The sequence below is a fragment of the Sphaeramia orbicularis genome, chromosome 16 (assembly GCF_902148855.1).
Source record: "Sphaeramia orbicularis chromosome 16, fSphaOr1.1, whole genome shotgun sequence".
Lineage (NCBI taxonomy): Eukaryota > Metazoa > Chordata > Actinopteri > Kurtiformes > Apogonidae > Sphaeramia > Sphaeramia orbicularis.
Genome location: NC_043972.1, coordinates 30,627,540 through 30,652,821, shown reverse-complemented (window position 1 = coordinate 30,652,821; position 25,282 = coordinate 30,627,540). Strand labels below are relative to the sequence as shown.

The following is a 25,282-nucleotide window of genomic DNA, read 5'->3' as shown; positions in this document are numbered from 1 at the left end:
TCAAGCAGTAAGTCATTGAACTGAATGTATTGTGTAGTCTTTACAGTTATTGACATTTCATACTCATGGTTTTACTCATCAGAATGGTCAAGACAATGAACCAGACTTCACATTGAATACTGTTGAAAATTTTAAGAAAAAGCACAAGAGCCATGTATATCACACTCCAGCAACAGTGCAGTGTGTCTATTTTAGGATTATTATACAGTTAGCAAGGTGAGCAGTTTATGTGCAGTTATTTGGGAGTATTGGTTGTGGTCTGTATTAGAGTTAAGCAGCATTTGTCCTTGTTGACAAATCAGTGTTAAACTGGTAAGAATTTTTTTTTTTTGTATTGACATTGTGTTTCCATGTGTGTATATCAGAAACTGGCCATCATTAAAAAAGCACTGAATTTTTATAACTATGTATTTGTTAACTTATTACACATAAATATTCAATCAGTATTTTTTTGGTAGTTTTAACTCATTTCTATATACTATATGGAGAAAGTATGTGTATATTTAAAACCAAAAAGATTTCATAAGTTCTTTCAACATTACATCCACACATATTGCTATAACTACAGCATTGCCATTTTTGGAGGATCTTCGAATTAAGATAACATCTTATTTTCATAACAGACTAAGGTTTTGTTTTGGTTTTTTTGGAACATCATGAACACAGACAATCACTGAACATTCATGCAGACTATACTTCAAGGTGATGATTAATACCTGTAGGTAGATTTGTTCTGCAATCTGTAGAGGGCATCTCAAATATACACAAAAAGCATTAAAACCACAGGACACATACAGGGGACAGATTAAAAACAGCACAGACAAAAGACACGGACAGGTACTCCCAGCAGCTCACTGATCATAATGAAAACAAACTAAAGTATAGTATAGTTAAAGTGTCCACATAGTACAGATGAGCGAGGAAAGAGCTCTATATTTACATCTTTTTCGAGTTGGATTGAAATCCCTTTAATTACTCCACTCAACAGGGGGCGCTGTGGCAGCAGAAGGCGAACACGATGCATTCAAAGCGCGCCCTCCGTAGAAGAAATGCGGGCTCTTTCCTCTTATCTGTTGGTGAATGGTGTAGCTATTCGCGTAGCCGTCTGCATTTAACACCGGTAAGTTCATGGAATTTTGAACGTCTGGTGTAGCGACATATATATGAGTATTGTGGATTGTTACAAGGATTCATCATAATAGTGACGCGGCGATGTTTTGATATATATAATACTAAGCTAATGCTAACATAGCTTTTGCACCCATAAGCTAGACGAAGCTAACATCTATTAGCATCGTGGGTCTGTGCTAAAAGCAAGCCCACGCTCATAATAATAACGGTGATAAACGGAGCAATTGGATGCGTTATTCAAATTATTGTGTGGCTTGTAAGGAAAATTGATGGCACCGCGGCTGTAGTTGCACAGATGTTAGACAGGAAGTCGCACGTCTAAATCGAGCTAATGTCTAATAGAAAGGTTTTTTTTTTGCTATAGCACATAGCCTATACTTAGCTGTGTGCTTGCAGTGACATCAACCTCCCCCCTGAGCCGGTTAGCATCACTAACGATTAAATAACGGTGTGTAACTGAACTGAATAATTGGATAGTCTCTTAGTAATTTTGTTAATTGTTTTCTACAGATAAGGTGGTCAAGAACGTTAAGGTCAACATTGAATCTGCATTGAACCCAGTCATGGAGTTTGGACGTACTACTCTGCAAAATATCATGGATGATGGTTTAAGCCAAGACTTGATGAACGCTGGCCGGTTTTGCTTCAGCTGTGAGCAGATATTTTCCAGTAGGAAATGCATGGAAGAACACATATGTCCTTCTGTAAGTTACATCTGCTCATGTGGAACTGAATTTGCTGTATATAAAGATATGCTGGTTCACAGCACTACTCATGAACCAGGACACCAGGTGCTTGATCATCAAACTATAAAGAAGCGCAGAATTGAAAAGCATAAAGAAGAGGCGGAGAAGCTCCAACGACTCCAGTCAGGTGAAGTTGTCTGGGAAGCCCCTAAGGTGAACAAGATGTCAGTGATTTCCTTGCCAACAAAGACTCCACCTCAGACTATTCTTCCACAACTCCCCAGACAGCCTCTGCCGATTCCACAAGTGCCTGAGATGTACCCATCATATGGGGCACCAGTAGAGGTGGCCCCAAATCCTCGCTCTACAGCTGTTGCACCAACAGTGGATCTGTGGACACTTTTCCAGCCTGTGGTGCTAGTAAGAACATTGCGCAAGTTTAACACGAAAAAACCATATACTTGTGGTAAATGTGGCCAGTGTTTTATGACAAAGATGGCTCTGGTCTCACACCACAGCTGTCATGTTGCAGATAAAGTTTCTGGCTGTATAGGGTGTGGGCTTCTGCTCTCCAGTAGGAAGTTAGTCCCACGCTTTCATACCTGTAACTCACCTGGTGGTGCTACTAAATTCAAACTGATCACTGCAAGGCCACTTAGTGAGATGAAACCAGTTACAGGTCATATAAACAACAGTCAGAATCAGAGCCATCATTTCACTCCCTCCCCACAGTTACAAACCCAGAATCGTAGTGTAGCCATTAAAATCAGTACACCCTTTGACGGCACACTCAACCAGCAGTTCAAGCATCTGAATCCCGGTTCATTTGCACCTGCCTCCTTGCCTGCTCGCACTAAGAGTCCAAGTTCTGGTGTATACACTAAAAACAGTAAAGGGCGTCTTGGTGCTCCATATTCACAGTTGATGTCTTCCATGCGAGTATCGGATATACTGAGCAAACAGAGGCAGGCTCCATCAAGCTACCCATGTCGAGTCTGTCATATTCATTTTGACAGCGCAAAAGGCCTTCAGAGACACAAGTGTGTCAAAGCCAAAGAGTTCATGGCACAGCACACACAGGCAGGTAGACTGGCACTTCCCAGGCCGAAGCAGGTCACGTCAGTGATGAGTCCTTCTCAGATGAATGGGGAGCAAAGATTTGGGGCTCCAATGTCTGCAAACATCATAATGAAGAACCAAAGCGGGACTGTTGGTATGGACAGAAACAAGACAACAGCAGTGATCCCAGATGATGATTGTTACATTGTTGAAAGTGGACCAGACAATCCAGCAGAGATGATTTACCAAGTAACCTCATCTGTCCCCATCAAGATTTGACAAATCAGCGGACTGGCTGGAGGAAGATGAAATTGTTCTGATTCAACAGCATCTACTCATTTTAGTTGATTGCTTAGGGACACAACTGTTCTGGTTTCTCTCACTATTTTAAGATATATCGCTGTAGTATAGATAGTGAAATCATTCATGCATTTTAACCAAGCTGGATATCTTTTTCAGTCTGATATTTGCCTACCAAAACGAATACATTGGGTAAAGGAAATGTAAATGAGTAAGTTCCTGAAATGTTTGTTCAAGGTTTTCCGATGTTGAAGTGGGATAATGTTTCACTGTATAGGTGTTTTTTTTTTTTTTTGTTTTGTTTTTTACTTTATTATTAAAGATCTTAGTATGTTCACTGTGTTGTGGGTCTGAGAAATAACCGCAATGCCTTCTGCGTTGCAGCTCTGTCAAACTAAATAACCCAGTATATGTCGTATTAAACTATATTTTTAAATTCATTGTTTTTGCATTCACATGATGGTGCATGTAATAAATTGTACCTAGTCACGTTGCTAAAAATGTAAGATAATTTGATTATATAAAATGCTTTGATGAATGACACTTCATGTAATATTTTTTGTACAGTTTACTGTATTGTATGAAAACTTTGTAAATATTAAGAATATAATACTTAATTCCACTTTGGGCTTTTACATTTCCTGTCTAGTGTTAAATCTTTTTGAAGACTTCAAAGTTTCAGTTTCTTATGAATGCTCTGTTATGATCACATCTGCGCCATATTAGTTAATATTCTTGATGAAACCTGTCGTGAATTCATGGCTCACTGTTTCCTTCATCACCCTACTGTCCAGCAGAGGGGGCCACAGAACAGGCTGATGTTGGTCTGTTGGTGATGAGGTAAACATTCACTGCTTAAAGTACAAAGTAATGGTTGCTGCGTTCAGGTGCTGTTCCTTTGCACGTATCCTATTTCTATGAGCGACTTCATTATCACGGTGTAATAGCAGATGTCAAGCTGGGGTTCCCTTTTGGATTTGGCACTGGTTCATTGTGCTACAACCAGAAATCAGGCTAACATCAGTGTAAGGAAGAAATTTCAGCACCATAGTTTGTTTACTTGTTAATTTTAATGTAATGTTTTCACAATTAGATAAAAAAAAGGTGTAAAAATAAGCACAGTCTGCTAATCTAAACTCGATTTTTACCTTCTGTTAGTCACTTCCTAGCGTTATTTCTGTGTAACTGCACAAACAGTGTAACAAAGTACGATTCTCAAATTTCCCACAGGCGTGAAGTGTCCACTTTGTGCACTCTGCGTTATTGCCACTTTTCGGGCTGCTTTGTGTTTTGCGTGAATGTCGGGTGGCTCATTGCAGCAAACTGCTTTGCAAAGAAGAAAAAACAGGTCCACATGAACTGCTCGGTTTCTAACCCATTGCATGCTTGTAAAAAGTGCCAAACAGACTAGTGAGGACAAAGCAGATGTGAGTTTGGAGTTAGCCTGTGCTAGCTAGTAGAGCATCGGTCAGTGCATGGCTACGCAGACCAGTCCTGACTGTCTTCCACGCAGGCAAGCACTTTGTGTTTATTACCACCCACCACGGTTTAGAACAGCTCTTAACAGTTTACATCTAAACATATAATCGGAAATAAGGAAAATCATAATAATGACCTGGCTGCCATTGCAGTGAACGGTAATGTACTGGTGGCCTAAGTTGATGCTGCTAACTCGCTATCTGGCCTACAAAAAGAAAAAAAAGCCTTATATTCTCAAAGAAGGTTGTGGAAATTATCGATTACATTTTTGGCTGCCTTAGAGGTTTAATGTAATCCTGCGTGCATTGGGTCAAAGTATGTGCCTGAAAATAAACATTTTATTTGCCAATGTAATGCTTTATGTGCAACAACTCCCCAATTTTTATATGAAAAGTCATATAGTATAAGCCATACTAGTAATATTCATGATGTGCAAAATACTAAGATTTGTCTCTTTGTGTGGTCATTAATTAAATAAATGCTGAAAGATGATGGAAACTAGAGGCAAACCTTTCAAAACGACATTTCATTGTCTCTGTGATTGCTTTGTAAAGTCAGTCAGTTTTATACTCTGCAAGAGCTTGTAGGATTATTTTTATTTGTGTCCCAATCGTCTGTAGTAGATAAAACAAGCACCGTGTTCACAGTTGAAAAAAATCCCTTCTTTTATGCACGTTTGGACTAGGGCTGTGTGGAGAAAAAAAGAAGTAATTTTCCAATTTTTATGGACAGTATTGTGCTTTGAAGGAAATACAGATTGTCTACAACTCATAAACTTTAATTTGGTGTTTATTCATTGTGTCCCTGAATCCAAAATACCCACATGCACACACACAGACTTTTGAGTCACAGCTTTTTCTAATCATCCAACTGCCTTTGAGGTTGTGATTCCATAAATCCTGTTGTTCCAGTTCGGACCATAAATGATCTGGAGACCAGTGTGACTGACACGCTTTGTGACATTGTGGAATGGTTTGTCTTAGGATGTTGTTGTCTTCTTTACAGACTCTTGACATGGGGAGTAAAATGTCCTTCGACAGAGGAAGCAGTGACCAAAATACAGTCTCTGAGATCTCTTCTGTGACATCTCATCCTCGCAATTCCTGTCATGTTCCTCCAGAACGCAAAGAGGTAGCTATAAAGAAATATAAATACAAATATACCACAGCTTATACTCTGTGCCACAGTATACAAGGACATGTTGGAACTGGTATTCTGATCAGTTTTCAGCTCAAAACATACATTTTTTTTGTGTGTGCACCACTGGCCTGTGATAACCATATTTTTATGACATTAGTAACGTCTTTCACACAATGTTGAAGCCAAACATGGGATTTTATTTGTAAATCCATGTTAACAAGCAGTTTCTTTAACTTCTTTGGTATACATGACTACAATGGGAAGTCAAGATGTTGATATGAATGCCAGAAAGTAAATAATAAAAGACTTTCCTGTATTTTCATTTAGGGTTGCACAATATTGGAAAAAACTGATACTGCGATTTTTTTTAACCCTGCGATATATATTGTGATATGAAAAAATGTTCAGGAGGATATAATGGCTGTGTGGTGCTGACATAAATGGTCAAACAAATTAGTTGTGTTTCCTCTCATTGTAGCAACAGGTGTAAGGCACTATCGACACAGAATACATGTTTCAGTGTCATCCTTCTTGTAGCCAAAATAATTCCAAATAACTGACATTGCTTTTCTTTTTGGCACCAAGTCTTCGTTTTCAGTGGTTTTCTTTTGTTCGATGCTCATTTTTCAACGTTGTTACCAGCAACTCACTCCATGTGCAGGGGTCTGGTCTGCTTCGGCAAACTGATTAAGAATGATTGTAGTTGGTGGATCACTGTGTGCAGTGTGTGTCAGGTACCCAGGTTGAAATTAGATGAGAACACGTTGAGTTCATTTGCCTCCTACATTCCAGGACTTGTGATGTGACTAATGTGCACATGTACAGTGCGATGACGATGCTCAAACGATATATTGTGCAACTCTACTTTCATTGTGTTTGAGGCAGTTTTGCAATGCCATCACTGAAATTGCTTCACTGTCATTTTTTTCTCCTGTAGATGTCTGAAGATAAGAGATGCAGCAAGGAGGACCTGGACCGTCGGTGGGAAGAGGAAGTGAAAGCAACAGAACTGAACCAGCCTGCACGTGGATCTGACAGCGTTAGTCACTCTGAAACTGAACACAAAGCAAATCAGAGTGAACACATATCATCACAGGTAGGGATGGACCAAAAGTCGCAAATAACATTTGCAAGTGCATGCAGCAAGACACTGGACATCCATGAACAGTCTGCGGGGAGTCGTCGGAAATGTGGGCGGCCCCGTAGAATAAAACAGATGCCAACTGAAGATGTAGAAGAGCCTATAGAGCCTATTGATATGAGGGTCATTCGGCCCTTGCCAACTTGTGCAGAAAACCACAGTGATGATGTGCCTATTGAAATAGAAAGTCCATTAATCAGTAATTCAGATGATAATGAAGTGCCTGGTGCTCTTGACGATGCTAAAGCAAAAGATGGTGACTCTGATCTGCAAAGAAAAAGAAGAGGGAAGCTGAAAAGAACAGATACTGTACCTAAAAAAAACACGAAAAAGCCTGATTCCCCTCCTCCTCTTCCTCCTCCCCCTCCTCCTCATGTTGATAATAATAGCGGGCCTACACACAGACTGAGAAGTAGAGACAATCGTCCTTCAACGCGTGAGGAAACGATGGATGAAAAGCAAAGTAAAATGCCTCCCACAGCGCCTACAGAAAGTAGTGTTACCTCCACATTAAAAAGAAGGAGGGTTAAGTTAAAAACAGAGCAAATTCCAGCCAAGGTGTCCAAATTTGATGTTTCCCATGAGGCCCCATCAGTATCGGAAGACTGTGAGGAGAGAACAGACACAGATAAACAGGTAGAAGTGATTGCTGGCAGACCACAGATTGATAAGGAGACAGAGGAAGGTCGTATCGCTCAGACGTCAGAAGTAGAGCAGCAGCAGCTGGGGCTGATGGGAGAACAAACCTTAACAGAGAGGAAAGCACAGTCAGCAGACCAGCCTGAAGTTTTTCCATCACAGTGTTTTAACAACCCAAAACCTCTGAGCCCTAACCACAGCGATAGCCTCAAAGAAACGTTGGATCTGAGCCGCAGTGAGGAATCTGCGCACAATGTTGAGGTTCAAAAGAATGTCAACTCTCTGCAGAATACAGATTCACAAAGCGTTGATGTAGTGACATCCTCAGAATGTGAACAAAAATCTAAACCTGTTGACCCCCCATCTGGTGTTAAAACTGAGAATATAGAGATGGAGGTTGATGATTTCAATCCTGTGGAGTCAAATAGTTCTAAATCTGTGGAAGACAATGACACTGCAATTCGGTCTGAGGGTCCAATCAGTAAGAGGAACACTTTTAGACGGAGAAGAGGTGGAAGGAGGAGGAGGAGGAGAGGCAGTGTTGTGGTCCAAAAAGAGAGTTATGTGGAGCAGGAGAGTCAGGAAACCAGCAATGATTTCGATGAGGAAGGTTCAAATGTCATCTACACTAAAAAAGGGAGCAAAACTGTGTTGAAGTGTGGCTACTGTGGTCGTACATTTAAATTTCTATCCCAGTTTGTTATCCATCAGCGCATTCATACAGGAGAGAGACCTTTTAAATGCCATGAATGTGGCAAAGGTTTCAGCAAAAACTCAAACTTGAACCTTCATCTCAAGACGCACAGAAAGAGTAACATATATCAGAAATGTCCGTACTGTGAAATTAAATTCTCTTGCTCTGAGTACTCGGCTCATATGAAGATGCACGAGCAGGACGAAGACGCTGAGGAAAAAGCAACTGAAAAAGAGAGCAGAGGTGAAGAATATGAAGACGGTCAGAAACTACAGAGGATAAGTTTCCAAGAGAAGAAAGAAAGCAAAGTGTGCCAGTATTGTGGAAAAACATTCCCGTTTCAGTCTGCCCTCATACGACATGTGCGTGTCCACACAGGGGAGAAACCTTATAAATGTGATATATGTGGTAAAGCTTTCGGTCAGGCCTATTTCCTCCGTGTTCATGAGTTGACACACTGGTCTGTGAAGCGTTACAACTGCACACGCTGTGGAAAATCGTTTACTCACTATAGTAATGCAAAAAATCACTCCTGTAAACCTTTTAGTGATGACGATTTACATTCAAATAGACGAGTAAAGCCGTCGCTCACTTATACATGCCATATCTGCAAAAATATTTTCGACCATCTGCAGGAGTTCAACAGCCACATGAGAGCACACACCGGTGCCAAGCTTTATCGCTGCTTGTTCTGCGACAAGCTGTTCGGTGTGCTGTCAGAATTCAATGCTCATCGCGGTCAGTGCCACCAAACCAAAGAGGAGAAAATGTCCTCCAACTTGGAGGACGCAGAGGGTGAAACACTGTCATTTATACAGTATTCAGTGCCTGCTCTTAGATGTTCGTCAGGACAGTATTCAGCCTCTATTCTCCCTGGTGGAAACTGTGAATTAGAGAAAAAGCAAAGTCAAGCATCACAGATCCGACGCAAGAAACGCTCAGCGAACTCAAAGAAACCATTCCAGACAACCGTCATACCGGAAAGCGATTTTTCACACCTCGTGTCAAAGTTGAACAAACTAGATAACAGGTCCGATCCCAGGAAATATTTGTGTCCGAGCTGTGGCAGACTGTTCAGACACATGGGTAGACTGCGAGCCCACATGCTCACACACTCGGGGAGTCAAAGTTACACCTGTGCCTGTTGTGGTAAGAGCTTAGAAAGCTGGAGAAAACTCTGGTATCACCAGAGAATTCACCGACAGCGGCGCGGGCGCTTCACGTGTCCTCAGTGCGGTCAGGGTTTTCGTTTCGTGGAGGCGTACAAAAAGCATATGAGCGAACATCCTGATTTCCAGTGGATTCAGGTGAGGTCCAAAAAAGTGTTTCTGCCTTATCAGTGTGAGCACTGCAAATCCAGGTTTAAAACTTTAGATTTGCTATTTAGCCACCAGCTATGCCATTCTTCAACGCAAGAGACACACAAGGACTCCGATTTCGATTTATCCATAGACGATCAAAGTGCACAACCATACAAGAGCACGTTAAACCACACCCATCCTGTACCTGAAGAAAACAACACTTTTGCAGCTCACCATAGTGACACCTTCTCTCCTCCGAGATATCCAGACCCAATTCCACATAAGTCACCTCTAGCACCCATGATTACATTTGTCCGAAACCTGGCTCAGGATCTGGATAAAACAATGCAAAGTGCCAGGAGTAAACTTTATAACCAGGGCGTAGAGACCAGTGATAGAATAGATGAAAACACACATGGAAAGCCAATCACACCTTTGAGAAGTGTGAAAAAACACATGACGCCAAATGCTCGTGTTTGCACCGAAGGCACTTCAGACGGCTTTAATTGCGCCATGTGTGGTCACGAATTTCCTGCCATTTCAGATCTGTACGATCATTATTTGCAGCATGCCAGAGGCCAGGTATAGTGTCCACAATGGAAATAGTTCATCAACATTTCGTACCTTGTTTTACGCTGTGCTCTTGTAGACGTAGAACACGCAACGTAGAAATAGTCTGTCATGCACTTGGATATATAAGGGAAGTCTTAAAGCCTCGAAAGGTGGAAAACATATTAAACTCTTTACCATCTACCCTGTCAGTTAATAATTTGCCGAATGTATAAAATTAATGTACAAAACAGTGGAGTGTTTTCATGAAGTCTGTTAACTGTAAGTAATAGCTACTAACCTTTTGTTGCATTTCTGTCATTCATTTCTATCATTTTGGGGACAGATCAGCAGACTAGAATGAAGGGAGAAAACTGTTGTACCAGCAAGAATACAGCCTAATGTCAGAGAGATGTGCCTAATATTTTGTTCATGGAGTTCAATAATGCCTAACCACAAGAAGCCCTGGGTAAATTAAATTAAATTTTGTCCAACAGAGCACTTAAAGACATTCATGATGGAACACACCATGACAGTCTTAAAATATTAGATTCAGATCATTGGTTGTTCAGTGCATTTGAAAAAGCTACATATGGTCGTATTTTGATGTTTTGATTGTGTTGTAACTTTTTAAAAAATACCAAATGACATTTCAGAAACTGTTTTCCTGGATATCCTGATGTATATAGATTTATGTTACAGCTTGTCTTCACATCAATAAAGGTCACTTTTGTATAAAAACACAATTCTTTCTGAATTTTTTATTACAACCTTTGACCGTATGTATGAATAGATGAGTACAGTTAATCTAAATTTAGTGTGTTTTATTGACAGAAAGGAAAAACACCACTTTTTCATCAGTCATTGCTTGTGAAATCACTTGAGGCCTCCTGGCCGACAACCACAAGCATCAATAAAAAAAATGTATAATAGCTTCTGAACAACTAATCAATAAATCAGGTAAAATACAGTTTGTCAACTTTTCACTGGCATTAGATATCTGTTTGGAAGTTCCGAGGCTCCGTAGTCAACGTGGAAACACTGTCGTCTTCTGCAACAATGATTTACCAGTAAAACCCATGGAGTTAAACCAATGACAGTGGTTGTAGATGCTTGTTTTTATGTACAGTTAATGATATATTTCGTTGAAAAAGTCACTTATTCCTTAATTTTTGAGTTGCAATAACCTTTTTCATTTATTCATGTATTTGTTTTGAGCAGAAAAAAAAACAAAAATTTTTTATGTGTACAGGGAATTATTAGAGCAAATTCATTAATAAATGAAGGTGATCAAGACAATATAGCAATTGCCATGTACACTAGTAATAACCAAATATATTCAATGTGTTGCTCAAAAAGGAGTGGGAAGAACAAAACTTATTAAATCGCACTCCCATCTCACATTTATACAACATAACACATTACTTTGCTTCCTTAATGATGTAAAGTTACATCGGTTTAGACTCCTAACAATGTAAATAACTGATATTAAACAGATTTTCTTTGAATTTACCTTTGAATTTTTTATGAACGTCTACATGGTCAGCAAATGAAATATAGGAAAATACCTGATTTCTACTTGAAAAATGCAGAAGATAAAAAAAAAAAAAATAGTGATAAATAGCTTAGGAAAGGTTAGATATATAGAGAAAATAATCAAAAGTCCTTACAGAAATAGTTTTAAGTATTTAGGGCCAGGAAAGTATTAGTATATTATATAAATATATATTAGTATATTATTAATATAATAGTATTTGTTATTAGTTTCAAACTCCTTGTAGTTCAGGGGCCACAAAGAGCCCAATTTGAGCTTAAGAGGGTCAGACAAGTAAAATAATAGCATAATAACCTATAAATACTGACAAAATACTGACTCCAAATTCTAAACTCTAAAATTTTAACTATATTAGGCCTGAATGTTTTGACGCCTTCTTAGATCCACTGTGATCTGTAAGGTGGAATGCGCATGCATAAATGATGTATAAAGTTGGGACTTAATATTGTTAAAATGTACTTATTTTTCATGTCCACATTTTTGGTGAGAGGATAGTTTGTAAATGTAAACATGTTCATCATTAAATTTTCCTTTTTTGCACTAAAACATTGAGAAAAATGTCGAGTTTTTCTGTTATTATTTTACTGGTTCGGCCCACTTGAAATCAAATTGGGCTATATGCGGCCCCTGAACTAAAATGAGTTTAACAGCCTCCATAGCCTTATATCTACTAATTGAAATTTTGTAACAGCAATCAAATGCAACAAATACAGTAGGAAGATGGTTTATTACACAACACAACTCAACATTATGTACAATGTGATTTGAGGCATTATTGTTGGTAAATGTTTGTGTATCTCATGCTGTTCATTTGGAGAATAATTGCTTTAGTTGTTGGCCATGGTGGAGCGGATCCAGGAGTTGTAGTTGCAGACCTTGGCGTAGACTCCAGGCTTGTTCCTCTGGGCGCAGCCATAACCCCAGGACACCACACCCTGCAGCTGACCGTTGCACACCACGGGGCCACCAGAGTCACCCTGAGGACACAAGACACACCATGTGAGCAGACCTGTCTCGAAGTGTGTTCTGTAAACGTTAATACAGTGATGGGACGTGTGCTCTGACCTGGCAGGAGTCCTTGCCTCCCTCCAGGAATCCAGCACAGAACATGTTGGAGGTGATCTGTCCAGGGTAGGAGTTCCTGCAGCTGCTGTCGCTCAGGATGGGGGCGTCCAGGCACCTCAGGCGGTCAGGGTAGTAGCCTAGAAATGCAGAAACAAAACCACCTCAGTTTCATCCTCAAACCTGATCTGGGTTTCTCTCAGGTGTGAGTGTTGCGTTCACTGACTTCCAGAGCTGCTGGTGTTGCCCCATCCGGAGATCAGACACCTGGTACCAGCGGAGGCGCAGCTGGAGGGCAGGGACACGGTGCGGACGTAGCTGTTCAGGGAGGCGGGTTTGCTCAGCTTGATCAGCATGATGTCGTTGTCCAGGTTGCGGCTGCTGTACCTGGGATGCTTGATGACTTTGGCAGAGTTGATGAACTGCTCGGTGCCCTCATTGACAGCGATGTTGTGCTCTCCAAGACGCACCTGAATGCGACTGGAAAGAGACCCAAATAAAACCTGGTTCACATGGAAGCCAACTATCACTCTGAGCCAAGGTCATAATAGTTTTGGATATTTCATTATAGTTTAGTTTTATTTAGTTTTGACTTTTTTTTCTCTAATTCAGTTAGTTTTAATTAGTTTTTAGAGCAGGTTTGCTAGTTTTTATTAGTTGTTGTTTTTTCTGAATGCTTAGTTTTTGTTTAGTTAAATTTTCGTATTAGTTTCAGTTTTTCATATTTTTTATCTTCTTCGCCATCCTATTCAAAGAAATTAGTGAGGTTACCCTGGACACTTTATTTGGGGGTGGGGTTAGGGCTGCTCTGACTGAGCACAGACACAAACATATGGACAGCACCATTTTTAAATTCCCTGTAGCAGGTTGGAGGGGGTAATGTAGGTGGGGGTGTGATCCATACACAACATCACTTATGTGAAAATGAAAATGAAACTTTCCATAATTTCACTGTTGACCTCCCAACTTCTATACCTCTCTTACACCGCTGATCTTAGACGAAATTTTCACGTTCTATCCCATACCAACACTGACAAAAACAAAGGGAATTTTATCCATAATTTTTATACTTTTTAGTTAGTTTTGTAAACACACAATACAGTTTCAGTTAGTTATCGTTTTTTTCTTTTAATTCTAATTTTTATTTATTTTAGTTAACGAAAATGGTTTTTCAATTTTAGTTTTCGTCATTTTGTTCGTTTTCGTTAACGATAATAACCTTGCTCTGAGCAGTGTAAAGTGATTGATTTGTGCACTTACGACTTGTAGCAGTGAGCAGCAGACACCACCCAGGTGCTGGAGATCAGGGAGCCTCCACAGAAGTGGTAGCCAGAGTTCAGAGACACCTGGTAGGCCACAGAGTTCTTTCTGCACTCGTAGCCTCCGACGATCTTGTCATCCTCAATGGGAGCAGCATCTAGTGGAAAAATCAGATCAGATTAGATTAGATCAGATTAGATTAGATAGATCTTTACTGATCCCTCTGGGAAGTTAAGGTTCCAATAGTAACACAATCCTGTATGCATACAGCCCCAACTGATCTGAAGTGGACCAGACCAGTAAAATAATGACCTGTAAATAATGACAACTCCAAATTTTTCTCTCTTTTTTGTGTGTGAAAAAGTAAAATTACATTATGACAGTGTTTACATTTACAAACTAAAGTGCACAGATATGAAAAACCTGAAATTTAATCAGAAAAATTTAATACAATTTTAACAATGTTATGCCTGTTACTAAATATTTTGTGCATTTGTAGATCCACTGTGATCTGTGAGTTCTAATGAACATGTCTAAATGATCAAATGAGCCATAATATTTTTTGTAAGACATATTAGATTTAGGTTATTCACTTTTTTTAAAAAAAAATATTTTCTAAATTTATTTATTTATTAATTTAAAACATGCAAAGAAACAAAATAAAACAAAGCAAAATAAGACAAAAACAAAATAACATTTAAATGAACAGAATCTATCTTCAAGTACATGCAAGTCTGAATTTTGCATGGTTGAAAAGGAGTAGGAAGAAGTATAAACTTATTTAATCCTACCCCCCAAGTGCTTTTACACATTTATCACTAACTTAATACAAGAATCAAACAATACATTTTTCCTATTTTTAGCATTCGACCACAAAAAATACATAATGCAGTAAATGAATTATTCACAACAATATGATCATGGCAGTGCAGTCATACAAATAGACTCAACAATTCAACAATTTTCTTCAATAATTACAGCAGATTTATCAATACAACATTATCCATAAACAAAAAGCTCTCACTGTCTTTATTAAATACTGTACCTCACAAGAATCAATTCTTTATATCTTTTTTTAAACTGAATTATGTTTGAAATTTGTTTTGTCTCCACACAATTTGTTCCACAATTTTACTCCACAGATGGTGATACAGAAACTTTTTAATGTAGTTAAAACTTTATGAATCTTTTTATTTTACTTTCCCCTTAAATCATAACCTCCCTTTCTTTCACAAAACATTTCTTAAATATTGCCTGGCAGTAAGTTATTATTTGCTTTATACATTATTTGAATAGTTTTGAACTCCACAAGGTCAATGAGTTTTAAAGTTTTAGATTGTAAAAATAATGGATTCGTGTGTGTTCATGAAAACCAACACTGTAAACAATTCTTATTGCTCTTTTTTGCAGTACAAAAAGTCTTTGTTATGAACCTGCATATGTATTTCCCCATACCTCCAAACAGTAACTTAAATAAGGTAAGACCAATGAACTATACAGAATGTTAAGCAATTTATTATAAGCAATGTTCATAATGTAATTTTATTTGTAATTTTACTGTTTTGCACTAAAACATAGAGAAAACGTTTGGAGTTGTCATTATTTGTAGGTTAATATAATTATTTTACTGATCCGGCCTGCTTGAGATCAAATTGGGCCATATGTGTCCCCTGAACTAAAATGAGTGACATCGGTGGTTTCAGTGATAAAGCCTTCATAGTCTTTATACTCACATGCTGCTGCGAACAGAGCCAGAAGAATAAGAGCCTTCATGGTGGTTTCTGTCTGAGCCTCAGTGTCAGCTCAGCAGCTGCACTGGTCCTTTTAAACCCAGTCTGTCCCTCTGTTATCTGATTACCCAAGGACGTTTGTTTCCATTTTCAACTTTTCTTCATAAAAAAAAAAAAAAAAAAAAAAACTGTGTGAAAATACATCTGGAACACACATACTGATAATATGTACTTTAGTTTACGTCGTCTTCACACCAGTGTGTCTTAACATGTTTGTATGAGTGTAAAGGAATTGTTTCCCCCAATTTACACCATCATCAAAGCTAGTTTTGTACTTTTTATACTTAATTAAATACATCACTGCTACACAGTACTAATAGTCATGTGCAAGAGGGGACATAATTTGGTGGAAAACACAATAATGGCCATAACAGTGTACAACATTTGGTATTTGGTGTTTATGTTTTCATTGACAGTTCCTGTCATGAAATAAAGTGACTTCTCAGCATTATTTTCTACATTTCGTCCTTGTTTTAATGTGACATTATTATGTAATATGTGTCTGTATAAGAATGTTTGAATTTTTTGATTGAAAATGTTAAAATTAGAAAAATCCCTCAGTATCTTCATTTTAACTGTTCATCAGTCAGTCTTTATGCTGTAGAGATAATCAGATTTTTATATCCCACACTTAAAGTGCTGTTTCATATTACGCCTACATTCAAGTACAACAGGAAGACCTACAGTGACATCAAGTTGAGGTGAGAGAAGGTTGAAAATGACTGTTCTGAAGTAGAAGAAGATGCACAAGATTAGACATCAAAATGCACAAAATCGTGTTGTTGCTGGTTTTCTGTATTTCTGAATTCTTACAGTTGTAAAGAACAGTTATGACAGCCATCTATGATTTAAACCTGTCACTTCAGACCCCTTTTTCCTCTAGGTCTAGCATGAAACTAAGTTTTACATGAAAGCAAATTATGAAATACAATTAACTTTAGATACATCAGTCATGGATCATTGAGAACAGCAAAAATCGAATATCGGAAACAATTCTGCCCAATCCATAATGTCAAACACGTTTACTTAGATATAGTTTGTATTGTTCTATTTTTACAGTCACATTTTTTCCTACATTCAATAAAAGAAAAAATAAGTGCAAGAAAATGATAGGAAGAGAGTGTGACTGGGTTACAATGATTAAAAAGATAAGAAAAAAGTTTTGTGAACATGTGAATTATTCATATTATTCTAATACAATTAATTTGTACATTAAATGTGCATGAAATTACTCCATGTATGAACCAGCACAATTCATTATAGTATACATGACACTATATTAATGTTTCTGATGAATGTCTCTAGGTTTTGTGATTATTTCAGTGCTTATGCTGTGAAGATAATTTCATTTATTGGCATTAACTCCTACAAAAGTAAAAAATATCCAAGAGCACTCGATATTTGTTATCATAATTTCAACAATACAAATATTGTAATAACGTAATGTTTTTGTTTGTGTGTTTTGTTTAATTTTTTTTTTTTTTTTTTGGTATTATTTTTGCTGTTGTAATTGTTTTGCATTGTGTGCTTGCTGTTGAATTTTGGTTTTCGTGTGTGTATGTACATCCTGTTTGTTGAGTGAGATGTGGGGAATTGTGGTGCTTTGTTCATATGTTGTTAATGACCCCAGGAAGAGTAGCTGCTGTGAGTGCAGCAATTAATGGGGATCAAAACGAATAAAAAAATGTTTTAAAAACTGAAAATTAATATGATTGGCTTCCTTCAAAATTTAGATATGTAAAATATATTAATATTGGAATCATTTGAATTGTATACCACCATACTTATGTTAATGATACATTATCCTTAATGCATTTTGAAGAAGAAAAAATTAATATTCTTGTCTCATTCACTCATTCACTATATGTTTGGCAAGAGGATTTCTTTTTTATTTGAAGATATATTTTTCCTTTTAGTTTAATCAGGAACTTATGCTTAAAATCAAACTGAGAAATTTCAGTGAGTTTTAAAAAGTTTTTGAATAATAACTTCCAGATTCAAATTTATTTGTATATTGTGCACCCTGTATTCATTTCTTTAGAAAAATAATTATTTTTCTTCTCTTCTCAACAGGACAAACCAAGAAAATACAGACAATGAGGTAGATGTTATCAATTTATTTTTCTTTTTAGAAGTTCAGTAGAACAACATTGAATTTAGTTGTTGGCCATGGTGGAGCGGATCCAGGAGTTGTAGTTGCAGACCTTGGCGTAGACTCCAGGCTTGTTCCTCTGGGCGCAGCCATAACCCCAGGACACCACACCCTGCAGCTGACCGTTGCACACCACGGGGCCACCAGAGTCACCCTGAGGACACAAGACACACCATGTGAGCAGACCTGTCCCGAAGTGTGTTCTGTAAACGTTAATACAGTGATGGGACGTGTGCTCTGACCTGGCAGGAGTCCTTGCCTCCCTCCAGGAATCCAGCACAGAACATGTTGGAGGTGATCTGTCCAGGGTAGGAGTTCCTGCAGCTGCTGTCGCTCAGGATGGGGGCGTCCAGGCACCTCAGGCGGTCAGGGTAGTAGCCTAGAAATGCAGAAACAAAACCACCTCAGTTTCATCCTCAAACCTGATCTGGGTTTCTCTCAGGTGTGAGTGTTGCGTTCACTGACTTCCAGAGCTGCTGGTGTTGCCCCATCCGGAGATCAGACACCTGGTACCAGCGGAGGCGCAGCTGGAGGGCAGGGACACGGTGCGGACGTAGCTGTTCAGGGAGGCGGGTTTGCTCAGCTTGATCAGCATGATGTCATTGTCCAGGTTGCGGCTGCTGTACCTGGGATGCTTGATAACTTTGGCAGAGTTGATGAACTGCTCGGTGCCCTCATTGACAGCGATGTTGTGCTCTCCAAGACGCACCTGAATGCGACTGGAAAGAGACCCAAATAAAACCTGGTTCACATGGAAGCCAGTTATCACTCTGAACAGTGTAAAGTGATTGATTTGTGCACTTACGACTTGTAGCAGTGAGCAGCAGACACCACCCAGGTGCTGGAGATCAGGGAGCCTCCACAGAAGTGGTAGCCAGAGTTCAGAGACACCTGGTAGGCCACAGAGTTCTTTCTGCACTCGTAGCCTCCGACGATCTTGTCATCCTCAATGGGAGCAGCATCTGTAAAACAAGAAAAAAATATGAGGGTTTAAATTTAAGACTTCTGTGCCATGTTATAATTACACTTACGCACACTAAACAACTTACAAGCTGCAGCAAAGAGGGCCAGAAGAATGAAGTACTTCATGACTGCAACTGAACTTGCACACAACAAGAGGCACTGCAGTGGCCTTATATATACTGATGAACCACGTAACCTCATGTTCTTTATCTGAAACTCAAGGATGTTTCCATGCAGGCGACTGTGCATGAAGATTAAACATTATCCCACCTGGGAAATTGCAGTATGGTCTGAGAGGAAAACACATGGATTTTGCATAACTTTTAAGCTTACATCAACAGATACAGGCTACAGATTGTCTTCAGTACTGACATAAGTGTACCATATTTTATACCAAATATTGACTAAGAGGAGGAAGAAATAAAGGAGGTGGACATTAAAACAGCACAAATATTACACAAAGCAAGAAATAAATTACTTCCAAGTAACATACAGAAATTATTTACAGATAGAGAGGGTGGTTATGACTACAGACAAACTAAATATGAATATTTTGCTAGAACAGATCTTAAAAAGATGTGCATTTCATGATGTAGAATAGAATGAAACTAGGCTACATATCAAACAGTGTGAAAACAAAATTTAAGAAGATGTATAAAATTATTTTAAAATTACTTTCCAGAAATATAGTAACAATGAATGGAAGTACAACAGTAATAGTTATAGATGTATGTAATCATTTGTTCCCTTTTTTGTGATGTAATGACTGACCTATTGTTTGTTATGGACTGTATACATTAACTCATGTAAAATTGGATTAGGACAATATAAGCTCGGCTTCTTTTTACTCCTTTTCAGACCAAGTATGGTTAAGGAGCCACAATTAAATCGTTATACATTGTGTGACATTTGTTTTTCTTTTTTGGTTGACTTATTTCCTTCGATATATTGGAGTGTCCTGTTTAAATTAGTACTTTCTTTTGCCTACTTATGTTCGAAATAAAGTCTATCCATCGATCGATCGGTCTGTCTGTCTGTTTGTTTGTCCGTCTTATCTATTTGTCTGTCCGTCTATCTATCTTCATTTCAGTGAAATATTTATGTGTTTACTTGCATGCATTTGACTGAGGATGCCCAAATGTTGGTGTCTCCTTAACCTACCCTGAAGCAGACAGTCTGCCAAAAATACACAAGAAGAAGGCAGACTCTGTGTGACGTCAACAGAAAGCGACGGTCTGTGGTTTGTGTATCGGCTGCTGAGCTAACAGCTGCACCAAATGTGTTTTGGTTTTATTATGGTTCCCATGTGGAGCTGTCATGAGGTAAGAAAAGCAATAACGCCGCCTTTCTAATCGTGTCTACAAAGTAATGAATGACAGTACAGAAAAGCTGGTGCCTTACCTCATGCTGTGCTATCCAGTAAGCTAACAGCTAGCTTTATTTCAAGATCAGCACTCAATGTATGCGGAATGCGCAACCATTGCGGATGTGGAGCAGACAAAAATGCGCATTGATGCGACAGTCTCCAGAAGTCATCGTTACCGCCAAATATAGACGTAACAGTTTAAATATGCGACATAGTTTCAAACTGTGTTGTTTTTTGTTGTATTTCAGCTCTAGATGCGATCCTCTGCCTGGATGATGCATCTCGCCAGAAAACAGCAGGAGGTTTAGATGTAGCCCTCCACCTGCTCCAGCAGCTTTTTTTTTTAACACACTGTATATATGTCTTAGTAACATATCATTGTAAATGAAAATGATAGAAATTGATTTAACTGGCTGCGGCTAGGAGTATGTTTTTCTGGGCTGCTCAGACTAATCAGACACCAGTAATGTCTACAGTGTCAAACACTGTTTATGATCTCTTAAGTTATTTTTGATTACTTCACGTAGTCCGAGGGGCTTCAATACTCTGGCAGAGCCATATTTAAATAATGCACTATGTTAAACATGTGTTACATTTTCAACAGTAGTTTCAGTTAAACCTTGAAGTTGTGTTAATGGGGCAGCAGCTGTCAGTCTCAGAATTGGCCCTCCAGTCAGTTCTGCTGTGAATCAGATCTGACCCATGACTGAGTACTACGAGGAGGGGGGGCTGCTGTACGAGCATTCACCTCCCATGCACATCAAAGTGGAGTCTCCGGAGGGACCCTTTGGAGGGGGAGTCTCAGAAAACGGCTTCCCCAGGGAGGATGAGGACTCGGAGGGCAGCTGTGACCAGAGCAGCGGGCTACCTGGGGGACTCCCCTTCAACGTGGTAGTGGTCCACCCAAACATTATGGCGCCTGGCATGTCCTCAGACGATCTCTTGTCAATTGAACAAAGTAAGCCTGAATATGGTACTTGTGGTGCTTAAATTATTTTGACAAATGCTAAACACTCCTTTGATAAAGTAGGGCTAGACAGTGGGTGTTTAATAGATCCCGAAACTGATATGTTCTGAGTAAGCTTTAGATATTACTGATAGAGCAGTTTATATAATTCTGACAGACTGTATTTAAACAATATCTCAATTTGCAGTAATACAATATCTAAGTGCTGAAATGACAGTATGTAAATGAGGGATGACTTAAATACCACATAAAATTTGACAACATTTTTCTTGCAGTTTGCCATATCTGTGTGTTACCACACTGCATATAGTACAGATGAACATTGTAGTTACTTTTGAAATCTTGTAAATCAGCTAATTTAAGTTGATTGGTCGGTTAATAATGATGTCATTGTTAGCACGTACCCTCCACCCAAACCAAACAACTGACCCTGATACCAAATAAAAATTAATTGGCTTTTAAAAAAAGCTAATGAGTGATGATGTGCCGTGTTTTGACTAATCAACCACTCATACACGTACCATAAATGTCAGATTGCCACTGTTAAATCATATTTTAGTCTTCAAAGTGTATATTAAACTTGCCTTGACATTTTTCCTTCCCATTTTGGACTGTTCTCCTCTTTTCTCTACAGACCGAGCCATGTCAGCTGCACTGGCCGCTGGTGGTGCTGGGAAACGAAAGAGTCGTTTCAGTGGTGCAGAGCTGGAGGTCTTGGTGTCAGAAGTCACTCGTTGCGAAGGGGAGCTGTTTGGACCTGCAGGAAGACTCCGACGGCGTGAGAGGGAACGCATCTGGGCAGGAATCCTCGAAAGGGTCAATGCTGTGTCCAGAGTCCCACGTACCCTTCGAGAGGTGAAGAAGCGTTGGGATGACTTGAAGAGACGAAATGGAGGTAGGCTGGCAGATGCTCGACACCGCAGCTGTTATCTCCCATCCAGCAGAGGGGCCTCACTTCTTGGACGACCATCTCAGACAAGCCCCAGACTTCAACAAGCCAGACAAAAGCAAAACACCCGACCCAAGCCCAGTTTCTCATGCTTTCCTGACTCTGACACAGGTAAAATTATTCTTTAATTTAGTTAAATTTTATTGAATTTTTCCACTTTTATCAAGTTTTTTTTCACACCATGACACAACAGTTAAGATCACAAACTATCAAAATGTATCAATCCCAAAACACAATAGGAAGAAAGAAAATTTCTTTACTTAATCCTTATGGTGTAGTAATGTTTTTCAAAGTTGAAATATGCTTTGTCACTTTGTAACTATTTACATTTAGTGATGATTTGGCAAATTTCCAAGGAATCAGTATTGAAGCCCTTTGTGCACCAAGTCCATAATTTTTGTCTGCATTTCTTTAGGGATCCAATAAAAATAATTAAATAATAAAAATAATAATTTATTCACAATTTGGAATAAAAAATGTTGCGGATTCATTATTCATTTTGTTCCCTGCTGCTTTCCACTGGACCTGGACATAATGCAACACAAGTGTGTTGGACTATGTGAGACTACTGATCCCTGTCCAGAGTGAGCTCAGTATTTGGCCTTGGAGCTTCTACAAGGGCTGAGTGTCCTTTTTGTCTCTTCACTTTCATTCTCCCTCTCTGTCAGAGAACTGTCTCCATTTTCTGTATCAGTCTCCTCAATTTTTTTCATCGTTCACAATATTTCATTTATTTAACGAAGACGATGTGGCTGTTATATCACACTCTGACTGGTGAAACAACTCTGTGAAAAAGTGCTGAAAATATAACCAGTTCTGAAAACTGATGTGTGTGTATGTGTGTTTGTGTGTAAACATGCAACATTTTTTGATGTGAAATACAGGCTTGGTGTGTAAAGGCCCTAATGTTTATACCCATAATGACAGAAAGGTTAAGGCATCACACTCTGCACAAGGTAGCTACTCCTGGAAAGGCTCTAAATAACGTAGCTCTTGGTTCTGGTTATATCTCATTAACTAAGATATAAAAGAATGTTTCTGTGGCTTCAGCCTCATGACAGCAGGAGCAACATCCAGGGGGTCTACACTGACTGAAAAGTAGTCTTTGTATTACATCAAACTGTATAGGTGTATAGGAATCAATAAAATGCAAAAGGAATTGTTCTGATCATTTTCTCTTTACACTGGATTAAATGTAATTAATGTTAAAAACATTTACTGTACTGTTCTGTGTTTTGCAGGTGTTGGAGTGGAGGGACCAGAAAGAGACGGTTTGGAGAAAGAGGAGGACAATCCTGAGCGCGACAGAGATGTGGGAGAGCCTGAATGTGACCCAGTAGAAAACAGCATGGAGGACAAATTGGGTTTAGGACTTGGTCTGGGTATAGGACCGCCCCCTCCATCAGAACGATGGCTGCCTCCTTCACCCCTTTACAGCGCTCCTTTCCTCAATGGCAGCCCACAGCCTAGTAGCCCACAGCCATCACTCGGAGCCCACCAAGGCCCTCTGGAAATGCCACCACGTAGCTCATGGCTTGAAGATGAGCTCAGAGGGTTAGGGGAAGCAGCAATTCAGCTGGGGAATCGTGTAGAGAAGAGCTTGCGGGAATTTGGGGAAGGTTTTAGACAGGACATGAGAACACTTGTTGCCTCTCAAGAGGCACTGGCCATCAGTCTACAACAAAATAATGTTCTGTTGCAAAGGTTGTTAGGAGTGCTGGAGGCCCAGCAACAGCAACAGCCACAGCAACAGCGTGCACAACAAGCACACCAATCACAAACATCTCAACAGCACTTACAGCCACAGCAGGCTCCAACACAGCTCCAACACACAGAACCCCAACAGAGGATTGAAGCTCCACAGCAAACACAACTGCAACAACAACAACAGCAACCGCCGCCACAACAGCACCAAACACAAGTACAGCAGTCACAGCTCTCACAACATTCAAACAATCAGTCACCTGTCAGGGTGGCACCTGCACCGTCATCACCTGACGTACACGGCACTTTTCCCTCTGATCCACCCACAGACACAAATGGGAGTGTGCAGAGGCCAAAACGAGGAAGAGCCCTGGATCACAGACGCAGAAGACGACGCTGAACAGAAAATCATGAACAAAAACTCAAACATCAGGCATATTTGGTGTGTCAAAATGTGAATTACAAAAGTAATTAGTCTCTTTTTCTATTGACATCAATTCTGTAGAAATAAACCACATTATTTGGAGTATTATTTATTACTCCAAATCATGTAATCATTTTACAGTTAAGTTTGTCTTCAGAGAGGACTGAAGTGGATATGATAGTTAAACACATGAGATACAAGGGTGGCCTTAACTTTTACTCGGTTCCTTAGACGTACATGTTCTTGTGATAGAAGACTTCCAGAAAAACAGTTGCTCTGCGGCGATAACTTCACCCATGGGACTCAGATTATTTGGTCAATAAGAAACTGTAGGTGCTGATGTTTAATATGCATGTCACCACACATGTTTTGCAGCAGAGCTGTGAAGCATGTGATGCTCTTACTAGCTCAGTATTGTCCAAATGCTCCAGATACACTACACTACATTGTCAAAAAGTACTTGTAAGCTGCAGTTGTTCGCATATATTATAGATATACAGCTATTGTAATTACTCGCTAATGTATGCTTGTGCTTTTTTTAACAGTTTTATGGTACATATTTTCCAACTTTGGTTGGAGAATCAAGTTAGACTGTGTTATGTTCAGTGTTTTAAGACAAAATGTTGCATTTTACAGGATTGCCAGTTTTTGGTGATATGATAAAACAAGAATCCTTTGGGCATAAGCATCACAGTAGGCTACAGGCTTTTAATTCATATGTTTCTGGTGGAATAAAAGCATACATAATATGTAGGGCTATTTATTATAATCTTGCATGCAGTATGGTGGATGTGTTTGTAGATAGTTGCAAAGAAACAGAATATGGCCATCATCTACGTAGTTTTGCACAAGCTATATTTTGTAGATAGCAACTGTTCAGATGACATGTAACTAAACTTTAATAAAAGTTAGACATGGACAACAAAATAGCTCCTCTTGTACATTTGTTACATGGTGTAAGTAAAGTACTG

General features: G+C 39.2%; 4 protein-coding genes across 6 annotated transcripts; 2 read left to right on the top strand and 2 right to left on the bottom strand.

Moving 5' to 3' along the window:
- The first annotated feature begins 991 nt into the window (after positions 1-991).
- On the top strand, positions 992-10,748 carry LOC115435516 (zinc finger protein 184). Of its 2 annotated transcripts, XM_030157981.1 has the most exons (4): positions 992-1,120; positions 1,642-4,016; positions 5,661-5,786; positions 6,733-10,748. In XM_030157981.1, the coding sequence occupies exons 3-4, from the start codon at positions 5,670-5,672 to the stop codon at positions 10,156-10,158; spliced, it is 3,543 nt and encodes a 1,180-aa protein (XP_030013841.1). In that variant the 5' UTR covers positions 992-1,120; positions 1,642-4,016; positions 5,661-5,669; the 3' UTR covers positions 10,159-10,748. The 2 variants fall into 2 exon arrangements, with proteins under 2 accessions (XP_030013841.1, XP_030013842.1); XM_030157982.1 differs by lacking the exons at positions 992-1,120; positions 1,642-4,016 and adding an exon at positions 4,032-4,689.
- Positions 10,749-12,485: 1,737 nt separating this feature from the next.
- Positions 12,486-15,769, bottom strand: LOC115435777 (trypsin-3). Its single transcript, XM_030158393.1, has 5 exons — positions 15,730-15,769; positions 13,997-14,153; positions 12,963-13,216; positions 12,740-12,876; positions 12,486-12,651 (listed from the first exon to the last, which is right to left on the bottom strand). The coding sequence occupies exons 1-5, from the start codon at positions 15,767-15,769 to the stop codon at positions 12,502-12,504; spliced, it is 738 nt and encodes a 245-aa protein (XP_030014253.1). The 3' UTR covers positions 12,486-12,501.
- Positions 15,770-17,898: 2,129 nt separating this feature from the next.
- On the bottom strand, positions 17,899-20,052 carry LOC115436346 (trypsin-3-like). 2 transcript variants are annotated; one of them, XM_030159195.1, is made up of 5 exons: positions 20,012-20,052; positions 18,744-18,900; positions 18,404-18,657; positions 18,181-18,317; positions 17,899-18,092 (listed from the first exon to the last, which is right to left on the bottom strand). In XM_030159195.1, exons 1-5 carry the CDS (start codon positions 20,019-20,021, stop codon positions 17,943-17,945), a joined length of 708 nt encoding a protein of 235 aa, XP_030015055.1. In that variant the 5' UTR covers positions 20,022-20,052; the 3' UTR covers positions 17,899-17,942. The 2 variants fall into 2 exon arrangements, with proteins under 2 accessions (XP_030015055.1, XP_030015054.1); XM_030159194.1 differs by lacking the exon at positions 20,012-20,052 and adding an exon at positions 18,988-19,352.
- A 46-nt stretch (positions 20,053-20,098) lies between these two features.
- On the top strand, positions 20,099-25,238 carry LOC115436345 (uncharacterized). Its single transcript, XM_030159193.1, has 4 exons — positions 20,099-20,223; positions 20,516-21,225; positions 21,869-22,294; positions 23,425-25,238. The coding sequence occupies exons 2-4, from the start codon at positions 20,970-20,972 to the stop codon at positions 24,285-24,287; spliced, it is 1,545 nt and encodes a 514-aa protein (XP_030015053.1). The 5' UTR covers positions 20,099-20,223; positions 20,516-20,969; the 3' UTR covers positions 24,288-25,238.
- The last annotated feature ends 44 nt before the right edge of the window (positions 25,239-25,282 follow it).

What these genes read in the sequence shown, in the direction of transcription:
- LOC115435777 (XM_030158393.1), bottom strand. Translation starts at nt 15,769, where the DNA reads ATGAAGGCTCTTATTCTTCTGGCTCTGTTCGCAGCAGCAT. An exon ending in CAACACCAGCAGCTCTGGAA is followed by an intron (nt 12,877 to 12,962) that starts GTCAGTGAACGC and finishes CTGCATTTCTAG; the next exon opens with GCTACTACCCTGACCGCCTG. An exon ending in GAGGCAAGGACTCCTGCCAG is followed by an intron (nt 12,652 to 12,739) that starts GTCAGAGCACAC and finishes TTGTGTCCTCAG; the next exon opens with GGTGACTCTGGTGGCCCCGT.
- LOC115436345 (XM_030159193.1), top strand. Translation starts at nt 20,970, where the DNA reads ATGACTGAGTACTACGAGGAGGGGGGGCTGCTGTACGAGCATTCACCT. An exon ending in TCTCTTGTCAATTGAACAAA is followed by an intron (nt 21,226 to 21,868) that starts GTAAGCCTGAAT and finishes TTTTCTCTACAG; the next exon opens with ACCGAGCCATGTCAGCTGCA. An exon ending in CTTTCCTGACTCTGACACAG is followed by an intron (nt 22,295 to 23,424) that starts GTAAAATTATTC and finishes TGTGTTTTGCAG; the next exon opens with GTGTTGGAGTGGAGGGACCA.
- LOC115436346 (XM_030159194.1), bottom strand. Translation starts at nt 19,150, where the DNA reads ATGCACAGTCGCCTGCATGGAAACATCCTTGAGTTTCAGATAAAGAAC. An exon ending in GGCCCTCTTTGCTGCAGCTT is followed by an intron (nt 18,901 to 18,987) that starts GTAAGTTGTTTA and finishes CTTGTTTTACAG; the next exon opens with ATGCTGCTCCCATTGAGGAT. An exon ending in CAACACCAGCAGCTCTGGAA is followed by an intron (nt 18,318 to 18,403) that starts GTCAGTGAACGC and finishes CTGCATTTCTAG; the next exon opens with GCTACTACCCTGACCGCCTG.
- LOC115435516 (XM_030157981.1), top strand. Translation starts at nt 5,670, where the DNA reads ATGGGGAGTAAAATGTCCTTCGACAGAGGAAGCAGTGACCAAAATACA. An exon ending in TTCCTCCAGAACGCAAAGAG is followed by an intron (nt 5,787 to 6,732) that starts GTAGCTATAAAG and finishes TTTCTCCTGTAG; the next exon opens with ATGTCTGAAGATAAGAGATG.